The sequence below is a fragment of the Cricetulus griseus genome, chromosome 4 (assembly GCF_003668045.3).
Source record: "Cricetulus griseus strain 17A/GY chromosome 4, alternate assembly CriGri-PICRH-1.0, whole genome shotgun sequence".
In the NCBI taxonomy this organism is placed as follows: domain Eukaryota; kingdom Metazoa; phylum Chordata; class Mammalia; order Rodentia; family Cricetidae; genus Cricetulus; species Cricetulus griseus.
In genome coordinates, this window is record NC_048597.1 from 1963260 (window position 1) to 1975357 (window position 12098).

General features: G+C 42.0%; 1 protein-coding gene across 3 annotated transcripts in view; it reads left to right on the forward strand.

Annotated features, from left to right (window-relative positions):
- Brwd1 (bromodomain and WD repeat domain containing 1) overlaps positions 1-12098 on the forward strand; it is an 82403-nt gene that overhangs the window by 58314 nt on the left and 11991 nt on the right. For 2 of the 3 annotated variants that reach the window (XM_027415685.2, XM_027415683.2), the window contains exons 33-40: positions 486-558; positions 786-827; positions 2542-2688; positions 3619-3771; positions 6167-6333; positions 7612-7838; positions 10324-10491; positions 10736-11584. In XM_027415685.2, the coding sequence (XP_027271486.1) occupies positions 486-558; positions 786-827; positions 2542-2688; positions 3619-3771; positions 6167-6333; positions 7612-7838; positions 10324-10491; positions 10736-11584 (1826 nt within the window). The remainder of the gene's footprint in view (positions 1-485; positions 559-785; positions 828-2541; positions 2689-3618; positions 3772-6166; positions 6334-7611; positions 7839-10323; positions 10492-10735; positions 11585-12098) is intronic. The other variant, XM_027415684.2, reaches the window with a different exon arrangement.

Below are 12098 nucleotides of genomic sequence, written 5' to 3' on the forward strand. Positions count from 1 at the left end.
TCAGCAAACAATAGTACCCTAGTTAGCATCGAGCAAAAATGGAGGAATACCTGGTTCCTGTCAGCTTTCCTAGGTCATTCTGTCCTAAGTCCTTAGGATTTAAGAATTGTTTTTTCTGCCTCAGGAAACAACATGCCTGTTTTTGTCATTTGTTTCTTGGGCATCCTTTTAGCATTCTTTCTTTTGTATATTCACTGACAATGTTAAACTGCTTTCCTGGTATTTGCTATATCAATCTTACTGTGGAACTACCTAGGAAAAGTCACGTTTGTGTTCAGCCTGGAGAGGCCACTTAGAGCACCATTTTCTGTAATATCAACATATGTAAAGTTGTCATTATTCTAAATTAGAATATTATAGTCCATAATTTCACAGAGGACTCGTTAAAATCTCTGTCATTTGTTAAGTTGGGTGTGCCTAGGCTGGGGAGCTGTTTGCATTTTAATGTGAAGTGAATGATTAATTATGAAAATTTTAACTTTTAGGAATCAAGATTGTACAAATATATCAGAGCTGTCTAACACATCAGAAAATGATGATCAGAATGCCGATGATTTGGTATGGAGTTTTAACTTTATAATGGTGTTAATGTCAAACGGTAATTTCAAAACAAGAGTAGAAAATGTAGGCCATTTAATACTAGTTTTTGTGGTATATTCCAGTTAGCTGTGAAAATAGGGCCCTTGGTGAGAATGTTGGTGGTTAAGTGATATTTCTGGTACACCTTTGCTCAGATGATGATTTCTGGTGAGAACGCCATAGTAAGGTGCTCTGGTTTATCCTAGGACGATAGTGACCTCCCTAAAACGTCTTCTGGAAGGAGAAGGGTAAGTCGATCTGCACGGCTAACTGGTTTGTGTGTCTTGTGTTCGAAATCAAACGTTCATCTGGATTATAGCTTCTGTCCTGAAGTTAGATGATGATACTGGGTAGTTTGCTTTATAAGAGAAAAGGGGAAAATCACTAAGTTCTGATCACTTCAGCAATGTTTAGTTGAGAGTTGCTGTTGGAGCTAAGTTCTCAGGGAGTAAGATAGATGTGCACCTCCCACAAAAAAAGGAAATGGGGTGTACCTGTTTGTGGGCTCTTTAGGGCATTAACCTCACTTGTGTGTCACTTCATTTTCTTTGGAGCACCCAGGCCAAGGATTTGATGTGATTGTGAGGTAGAGCAGCAGTTGTAGCCGTAGTGGGTGAATACAGCTGGGGGTGGGGTGGATAAGGTAGTCTCTGATAGTTGCATTTTAATGTGGAGCGAATGCTTGAGAAAGAGTGTTCTTCGTATGATGGTGGAGCCCAGGTATAGGTAGTGATGTTTTCTTGGCATAGAGAAGAAACAATGGTTCCATCTTTTAAGGGGCACAGTAGATTGGCTAAGGTTGCTAAGGAGATTTGTTTAAAAGATGAGGTTTAAGGAGGAAGGGACAGTACATGAACTAAGTTTAGAAGATTGAATTCTAATGTAGAGTGTCACCAGCATCCTCAGTGCTTATGCAGTAAATTAATGAGCAGACTGTTCATGACAGAATGGGTGGAATACTGTAACGCATGACTAGAAAATTTCACCTAGATGCTCCATAAGTTTAAGGTTTAAACAAAAGTAGCATCTGGGAGTGGTGGCACACACCTTTTAATGTCAGCACTCGAGAGCCAGAGGCAGAAGAACTCAGTGAGTTTGAGGACATCTGGTTTACATAGTGAGTTGTAGGCCAGCCAAGACTACATAGTAAGACCCCATCTCAAAGCAAAAAAAAAAAAAAAAAAAAAAAAAAAAATCAGCCAACAAGTCAAATGCTCAGTGTTACAGTGATTGCTCTCGTTAACATTAAAGAGCTAGACATGCAGTTGTCTTGTCTGGCTTGTCATTTTCATGTTGCTTCATTTCTTTGCCATGCCTGCTGCTGCCAGTTGAGCTGTTGGCATGTGCATGGAGTAGAAGTTTGATATGAACCTCACTAAAATTACGGTGTCCCCTGCGCCTCCTTCACACACACACACTCGTACCTTACTCCTGTCTTTGTTTCAGTTACTTCAAGCCACACCATAGCTGTTTATGTCTCTGACTAACTTGACTTCTTTTGGTCACATTGGTCTGTGTAAGGTGCCCTTTCCCATGTGACAGCAGTCCTGGGCTCTGTGACATCTTTGATGGAGGTGTCATTCTTTGCACACCTCATTTTCACATGAATGTGACAGCCCAGACTCTGTGAATGAGATGAACAGACAAGAGAGAAGTGGCAGAGTGGCTTGTGAGTGTGTGCTGTGCTTGTTGAACCCTGTTCATACCTAATCTTTCTGTAATTTTTCTCATTAACATTTTCTTAAAATATGTTTGTCTTAAATTTTTCATTTTAGAAAACTGTCTAGAGCATCATAAAGCATGATTGATTTTTGTAGAACTCGGCTTTACCCAGCCAGATAACAAGTTGAAAAAAGTTACCTTTTTTTTTTTTTTTTAAAGCCAATGTCATATACCACAATGTGTACATGTTCTCTTCCCATTTCCTACCCAGGCTGAAATAACCTACAAAAATGTTTTCAGGTCCACAGCTGGAAAAAAAGGAGCAGCAGAGCTACCAGCTATGTTGAGAGTGACTGGAGGAGGCAGTGCAAGGCTCTGCTCATCTTGATTTTTCAGTGTGAGGACTCTGAGCCCTTCAGACAGCCAGTGGACTTGGTTGAGTACCCGGTAAGCTTCCTTGCACTTTCTTTGTGGAGAAGAAAGTAGGGTTGCAGATTGAGATTAAACCCAAGAGAGAAGGTTGGTAGGCCTTATTCATGTTGATGTTGTAGTAGACGTGGTAACTCACTTAAGAACTTAGATGTAGTTGCACAGGGTAGTGTGTATGGGAGGTCTGTGTGTGGGCATCACTGTAGGCAAAACATTACAAAAGTATGAGCTGGAGAGGTGGATCATAGGTTAGATCTTGGCACCCACATAGCATCTCAAAACCATCTGTAACTCCAGTCCCAAGAGATCAGTGCCCTCTGGGGGCACAGGGAGCAGACATGCATATGGTACACATTCCTACATACAGGCTCGCTCACTCACTTGAAACAGAAACAGTAATGAGGACAGTCAGGTGGACTGATCATGACACTTCCTACCTGACCTTTGTGGATCTGCCTTTAAATACTCATCCTTAGGTTTTTCCTCCTCTTCTGTCATTTTAGAGATCTTGGTCTAGCTGTTTACTTTTAAAAAAATATGTGTGGGTGGGTATTTTTTTTTAAAAAAGACTATTATGTATACAGTGTTCTGCCTGCATGTGACCTGCAGGCCAGAAGAGGGCACCAGATCTCATTACGGACGGTTGTGGGCCACCATGTGGGTGCTGGGAATTGAACTCGGGACCTCTGGAAGAGCCGACAGTGTTCTTAACCTTTGAGCCATCTCTCCAGCCCTGTGTATGGGTATTTTCTGTGTGTTATATTTGTATGTGTATTAGTGTACTTTTACTGTGGGATCTGTGGGGCAGGAGTTAGAGATGGGGGCAGGGAAACCGGGGCTTCTGCAAGAGCCGCTGGTGCACTCAACTGTTGCGCCATCTCCCAGCCCCTTATGTACTCACATTTTGAGAGTGTGAAGTTTATTTGTGAATTGTCTTTTTTAAAACAGGATTACCGAGATATTATAGACACTCCGATGGATTTTGGAACAGTAAGGGAAACTCTAGAAGCTGGGAATTATGATAGCCCTGTGGAATTTTGCAAAGACATCCGATTAATATTTAGCAATGCAAAGGCATATACACCCAACAAAAGATCAAAGGTAATTTTTTTTCTTTTTTCTTTTTTGAGACAGGGTTTCTCTGTGGCTTTGGAGGCTGTCCTGGAACTAGCTCTTGTAGACCAGGCTGGTCTTGAACTCACAGAGATCCACCTGCCTCTGCCTCCCGAGTGCTGGGATTAAAGGCATGCGCCACCAACGCCCGGCTGGTAATTATTTTTTCTGTGCTTCATTTTAACAAAGTATGCATGATCTGTGCATTTTCTGCTTGCTGGTAGCAGTTAGAACAGGTATGGTAACTGGGTGAACAAAGGCCTCTGTGTTGGACAAAGCTGCTGCCAAAGCCCACATAAGACGGGGTTTTAATCTTAAAGTGCTTCCAGGTGTGCAATGCTTCTTGTGACTATAGAGACAGTGGTGAAATTAGACATGGTAAGCGGGTACTTGTGTCTGCCAGTAAGTAGCACACTTACAGTAATATAATAAAAGACATGAATACAGTCTTAGTTTCCATGAGCTGGATAATGTATACAGTGTGGATACTGTGGACATAAAGATGATTCTTACTCCAAATGGATTGTTGCAAAATGGTGTGAGGTTACACCATGCTATTGAGAATGGTGTGAATTCAGACTTTTTAAAGTATAGCTTATTTGTGGACGTGTCTATGAATGCAGTTGGATCATGGGTAAATGAGACCCCTTCTGTGTGATGCTGAATAGTAATGCTGAAAGTTTAGCTTCTGCCTTCTGTGTTAGATTACCTTTGGCTGTTGATAAATGCCCCCTTTTATATTTATTTCCCGTGTTATCACTTAGCGTCTGATTTTCAAGTCAAATATGTTACTGAATTTCCAGTGAGAAAACATGGAATATAATGCTCACGATGATCTAATTTCAGTCCTAAAGTGGCTGAGGTGGTTTTGTTAGCTTTTGAAGACTGGTGTTACTAAAGAAAAGAACTAATTTAGAAAGTGCTAGAAATAGCTGTTAAGTTTACAAAAGTGGTAACAAATTGAACACTCTTGTGTCTGCAAATCAGAAACACTTAGACTATTAGAGCTCATGTCCTTTTATTTTTTCTTTTAATAATCATATATAACTAATACTGATACTCTGCTCTTGTGTGCATGCATGCATTCATGTGTGTATGAAGACCAGAGGACAGGTTTGTGTGTTCTCAGGAGTCATTCACTTTTGAAATAAAAAAAACATTTTTGAGACAGAGTGCTGGGGAGTGGCTTGCCAGGAGAGGGTGCTTGTTAGTTGTCAAGTCTGGCAACCTGAATTGGATTCCCAGAACCCACATAGTGGAAGGAGAGAGCCAACTACTGTAGGTAGTCTTTTGATTAATTGATTGATTGATTGATTTTCAAAACAAATAAACGTAAAACAGAATAAGAATCTCTGACTGGCCGGGTGTTGGTGGCGCATGCCTTTAATCCCAGCACTCGGGGAGGCAGAGGCAGAGGCAGGCGGATCTCTGTGAGTTCGAGGCCAGCCTGGTCTCTAGAGCGAGTGCCAGGATAGGCTCCAAAGCTACACAGAGAAACCCTGTCTTGAAACCCCCCCCCCAAAAAAAAATGTCTGACTGGCTTGTGACTTGTCAAGCAGTATTGTGGGCCAGCTAGCGAGCTGGTCTCAGGGGTTCCTGTCTGTCTCCCTAGGAGTACAAGACTGTGCACCTGCCCCTCACCCCTTTCAGTGTGGATTATGGGACTTGAACTTGGGTCCTTATGCTTTCAGAGGGTGTAGTTTATTGGCTGTGCCATTTCTCACCCTGATGCTAAACATTTGACACTTGGGCACTCATTTTTGGATTTTAGGTGGATATGCACAGTGTTGCTCTGTAAGTCACATAGGTCAATTTGGTGGTGTTTTAATGATTTGATAATGATTGAATTTTCTGGGCCTGGGATTTAACTCAGTTGTAGAGTGCGTACGTAGCATGCATGAAGACCTGGGTTCTGTCCCTGTGCTGCATAAGCCAGATGATGGCTCATACTCACAGGCCCAGTGCTTCAAAAGTGATGGCAGGAGGACCAAGAATTGATGGTCATCTTTGCCTACATAGTGAGTGGATGGGCTGTATAAACTTCATGAAAGTTGAGGATATATTTTTTGTACGGGATGCAAGATATCCTTTTGTTTATTATTCATATTTAGCTTTAGGTGCTATCCCAGTCAAACTGCAAAAAGATTGTTGTAGAAATGCTTTAGTTTCCTTAAGAGCAGCGTTAGAACTGACTTGCAAATTAGCTTAAGGAGAAATGTGTACTTTGGAACTGGTTGGGACCAATGTTAAAGTGTGTGGTTAGGTTGGAAGGAGAGTAGGTATTGCTCTAGTCATAGTGACACATTGCAGGTGATGTCTGATAGTAAGTGAAATCCTGTGATAGTTACTTTGTAATTCTGGTTTTGTTTTTGTATCCTTGTAGATTTATAGTATGACTTTGAGATTGTCTGCTTTGTTTGAAGAAAAAATGAAGAAAATCTCCTTTGATTTTAAAATTGGTCAAAAATTCAAGGAGAAACTTCGACGAAGCCAAAGATTTAAGCAACGGCAAAACTGTAATGGTGCCATTCAGGTTGACCGGAGTGTAAGGTAGGTGGTCATGGTATTGCATGTAATTGAATTTTAAATTAAGGTGTTCATCTTCTTGAGTACTGATCCACACTCTTAACTTTTATATAGCTTCCTTATTTATTTATTTATTTATTTATTTATTTATTTATTTATTGGTTTTTCAAGAACAGGGTTTCTCTGTGTAGCCTTGGATGTCCTAGAACTCACTCTGTAGACCAGGCTGGTCTCGAGCTCACAGAGATTCACCTGCCTCTGCCTTCTGTGTGCTGGAATTAAAGGTGTGTGTTACCACCTACCTGACTATATACCTATCTTTAACTTTAGAATCAAGAAGCCTTTTAATACTGCATTTTATATTGATATCCAATTTATATTATATTATTTCAGTGTCCAGTTATAAAGTGTAGGTTGAGTTATCGTGGTGGTGGTGGTGGTGGTGGTGTTTTCCTCCTTCCTCATAGCAGGCCGATGAACCAGCAGGGTTTTTCTCTCTCTTTGTGTTCTTGGTGATGTCATAATTTCCCCTTCATTATTGAAGGCAATTTTTAAAAATTTGTTGTGGCGATGTTATTTTTATTTTATGTGTGTGGGTTTTTTTATTTTACGTGTATGGTTATGTGTGTCTGGTGCCTCTGGAGGCTAGGATAGTATCAGATATCCTGGGACTGTGGTTACAGAGGGTTGTGAACTGCCATGTTGGTGCTGAGAATTGAATCTGGGTCCTCTGGAAAAGCAGGCAATGCTCCCTCTTTACAGCCCAGAAAATGATTTGGATCCTAGTGAGTTTTCTTCTCTTCACTTACACGTCAGCTTTGTTGCTCCCAAGCTTGCCTGCTTTCTCTCTCTCTCTTTAACCCACCAGATGAGTAGGTTTGGAGTTCTTGAGGTTATTTTACTATTACTTGGGTGTTTATCCAGTTCTGTGGGTATAAAGTGTAATTTTTTGTCAAATTTGAAAAGTTTTTATCCATTGTTTTTTTTAAATGTTTTTTTCCTGCCCATTTTCCCTTTCCTTCGGGACTAGCATAATCTCTCCCTGGTTTGTCTTCACAGAGTTCGTACTTAGGTGTAGTCTGTTTAATTGAATCATTTCGTCATTTGTCTGAAGTTGAATAAACATGTCAAATTTAGAGTAAGGAAATATTTATAATAATCATACTGAATATTTTATTTTGTTTATGCAATTTTTCTCAAGCTAAGAAACAATATACTTTTATTTTTATCTGGGCATTCTCTGGCAATTTATACTTTTATGTTTTATTAATAATAATTTCTCTTGTTCATACCTTTTACTAGAAATACCAAACAGAAGCAGTTCAAATCTCAGACAAGAGTAATTCCACAGTTGACGTGCCCTCCCTCCCAGTCTACCTCAAGTAGGGTCCCTTTGTCTGCAACCCTCAGGACAAGCACTGGTGCCTCTTCAGGCTTCACTTCTGGGGATTCTTCAGATTCAGCGCAGTCATTAAAAAGAGCCAGAAGAAATAGACCTGAAATGCTGAGGAATGGTTCTGAGCTGTCAGGTGAGGCATTGAACTTACTGGACTTTGATCGTGCAGGGCTACTTACTGCTGTGAGTTAGAAGCAGCACAGTATACAGCCTTGACACCAGGGAGGAGACAGAATTGACATACTTGAGTATTGGTGTGTTTTTGCTGAGATCTGTGCTTCACAAAGTATATTTTAAATGAGAAGAAAATTAAAAGTACAGATAGCCATTTGAGAGCTGATAACCCAGTAGTACTTTGTCATCTGTTTCTGTTTTGATAATTTCTCTGAAAAGATGTCATCCCTTTATAGCCTCATGCAGTGAGCCTGCCTTGTTACATCTGCATTGCACTGGGTTTTGTGTGATGAGAATATGTTACTGTCATAACTTATGCCTTTCCACATTTGCAATACCAAATATTACATCTAGTGCTACTGCTAGTGGTATTGAGAGACATGCCCACAGCTTGTTTGGGAAGGAAGTGGTCTGTGGAGAAGATCAAGCTGGTACGCTCTACAGTATGTTATTATTGTCTTACTGCTGTGAAGAGACACTGTGACCACGTCAACCCTAAAGGAGAACACTGAATTGTGGGGTTGGCTTACAGTTTGAATTTTAGTCCATCGTCCTCATGGCAGGAAGCAAGGGAGTATACCAACAGACATGGTCTGAAACAGTGGGTGTGGCTTGAACGGATATCAGACCCCAAAGCCTGCCTCTACAACCACCACAGTTATGGACACATTTACAGAATAGAGTCTCCAAGTATGTAAGAACAAGAAATTGGCATACCCTGTCTGTCTTAGGATTTCTTTCGCTGTGGTATCGCAAGCCAATTTGATAGGGTGGTTTTCTCAGGTGAGGTTCCTTCCCAAATGACTCTAGCTTCTGTTTAACAATTGACTCCTTGTCAACTTGACAAACACATTCTCCCCCCACCCCCATTTGTCCCCTAAGATGACATGTTAATATTAATGTCATAGGCCAGAGAGTGGTGGCGCACACCTTTAATCCCAGCACTCAGGAGGTAGAGGCAGGCAGATCTCTGAGTTTGAGGCCAACCTGGTCTACAGAGCAAGTTCCAGAACAGCCAGGCCTAAACAGAGAAACCCTGTCTTGAAAAAAAAAATAAATAAAATAAAAAACAAAAAGACAAGAATCCCACCTCTGCCAGGCCAGAGTTTTCTCCTAGGTGTTCACTGCCACAATAGAGCCTTCATTAAGGCCACTTTAATTTTATAGCCCCGTGGTGGTGGTACACGCCTTTAATCCTAGCACTCAGGAGGCAGAGTCGGGAGAATCTCTGAGTTTGAGGCCAACAAGTTGGTCTACAGCATGAGTTCCCAGACAGCAAAGTCTGGCCTGGAACTTGACCACTTGCCTCTGCCTCCTAAGTACTTGTGTTAAAGACCCATGCTTACACAATCCAGCTTACACAATCAAAAGCAGCTTGGGGAAGAAAATGTTTATTTGGCTTAGAACTCTTAGGTCACCCTCCATCACTGAGGGATGTCGATTTAGGAACTGAAGGCAGGAGCCTGGTGGTAAGAACCAAAGCAAAGGCCATGGAGGAGCACTGCTTTTACTGGCTTGCGCCTCACAGCTCTGTTAGCCTGCTTTCTTACATCACCCAGGACCATGAAGCCAGGGCCCTTTCCACATCAACCATCAGTTAAGACAAATGTCCCACTGTCTTTCCCACCAGCCAGTCTGGTGGGGACAGTTTTTTCAGTTGAAGGCTTCTTTTCCCAAATCAAGTTGATGTAAAACAAGGCTGTACACTGTCTCATGCCCATGCCACCCATGTATAGCAGTGAAAAAAATTGTTTTGATTAAAGTATTTCTTTCTCTGACTGTTCATACCCTTAGTGTGAGCTAGGTTTGTGTCAGAATTGTATTGTCAGGAAGCTGCTGGTGCCATTGAGATGAAAGGACCCAGAATGACTGGACCTTCTAGCATGGAGACCTCTTGATGTCACAAAAGGCATAACAATCAGTGGGCTAATATATCTGAAACGGAAGCTTGCTTTTAAATTGTTTTCTGAACCTTGCCCAGCGTGTGGGGATCAGTTTCTGGAGATAACAACTGTGGTTCAGTTTGGAACACCAATGCATTCTTCTCAAATATAACATGCTCTTCTCAAGTAATTTCTCTTCAGCATTATTGGCAAACACTCGGAGCCTTTTAAGAGTGGTTTTAATTTTAAAAAGTTTTTTTCTGTGTGTGTGTGTTTATTTTCTGTGTATTCATGTGTCTGGTACTCACTGAGGCCAGAAGAGGGCATCAGATCCCTTGGAACTGGACTTACAGGGTGTTGTGAACAGCTGCCCTGTGGGTGCTGGGACTGAACTTGGGTCTTCTGCAAGAGCATCAAGTGCTCTTCTTGTCTGTTGCCATCTCTCCAGCCCAGGAGTCTGGTTTTAGTGTGAATTAGATTGTGAAATGTTTGGGTTGTGAAACAAATGTTTGCTTACATGGAGACTGTATCTTACACATTATTATTATTTTTTTTTTTTAGAAAGTGAAATGGAAGATTTCATAGCTACCTCTTCATCCTCTTCAGCTTCAGATAGTTCTGAGGAAAGCAAAGAGAATTCCAGAGCTCCAGAGTGTTCCTCTCGCAGTGGCTTGTTGAGAAGCAGCAGTCTCAGGGTGACTAGGACAAGAGCTGCACAGAGAAAAGCTGGTCAGTGAGAGCGGCCTTGATGTGTCTAATCACTGTTGATTGACTAATGAATTCTAGATCTGATGAAATGTCTCTAAAATCAACATGTGACAGTCCTTGTAAAAACATTTGAGAAATGAGATGGTTTAGTGTGACCTTAGGAAGCTGAAGCAGATATTAGGAAAGAGGCCAGCTTGGCCTCCGTGTGTAGTCTGACTGCCCAGAATATGAAGAAAGTTCTCTAATCCTATTGCTTTGTCTCCAGGTTGTGTTTCTTTAGAAAACGGATGTGGCAGAAAAGCAACCCGGAAGAGAGTCTATTTAAGTGACTCTGATAACAATTCGGGGGAAGCGGGGGTAAATCTGAAAGGCCAGGCTGGGAACACCCGCAAAGTCCTCCGCAAGTGTGCTGCTGCTGCAGCCAGCAAGATAAAGCTAATGAGCGATGCGGAAGACGACTCAAGCTCTGAGAGCCTCTGCTCTGGCCGGAAACTGCCACACCGCAATGCATCGGCTGCAGCTAGGAGAAAGCTGCTGCACAATTCTGATGATCAGAGCCTTAAGTCAGAGACGGAAGAGCTGAAAGACCAGAATCTTGGACTGTTGAGGTCTGGTCCTCATTCTGCCCAGGACAGTGTCAGTGACTCAGACAGCGACTTACGAGTGGCCCGGAAGAACTGGCATACTAATGGCTACACATCCCATACTCTGGCAACAGGCAAAACTAAGTTCCTTACGATAGAGTCTTCTGAGGAAGACTCCAAATGTCAGGAGTCAGATAATGGGCACAGCAGCACTGCTGCCCCTTCAACATCTGGGCAGAAACTTGGGGCAGAGAGCATCTCTGAGGAAGCTGACTCTGAACCAGGGAGCAGCCCATTATGTAAGAATGCACATCTGTTTAAGAAAGCGAAGATCTTGAGTGATTCAGAAGACTGTGAAGAACAAGGAGGAGAAAGGAGGAAAGGTCACACAATAGAAGGGAACTCAGTTTCTGAAGCCTTGAAGAGTGATGCTCTTCCTGTACCTCAGTGTCTCTTGGGTTGTGAATCTGAGACTGACGCAGATTCCGACATCGGCACAGTGAAAGATAAACTGCACAGCGGTGTGAACGGTAATTCCAGACTCGCACATTCACTAATTTACCCCCTTCCTCCTCCTCCCATTGGCTGATAGACTGTTTCCCCTCTTGTAGGTTTCTTTTTACCAGCTGTTTTTCCTGATCGTGTACTAGCCTCTTGTTTATCCTTTCTGTTCTCACACTTACCATGCACAGTCAGTATTAGTCACTCAACAGTCTGGGCCCTAACTATTCTATGAAATATTTTACTTTGACTTGGACACATGGGGCATTGTATTGGCGATAGGCACATGGGCACACACTGCTTGAGAAGGAGGAACAACGGTTGGGTTGGTTCAGTAGTCATAATGATGGCAGCCTGCTGACATTGTCATTTGGTGGGGTCTTCTGCACTCAGGAGAGGTGATGACTGGTAAGGACCAGCTAATTGCCTGCCATTTAACAACCTCACTGTGGTAGTAAGAATTCAGCATTTAGGTTGTCTGATGTTAAGCCTTAAATTATTACTTCAGAAATAGTTGTTCATATCAAAGGTAAAAAAATACTC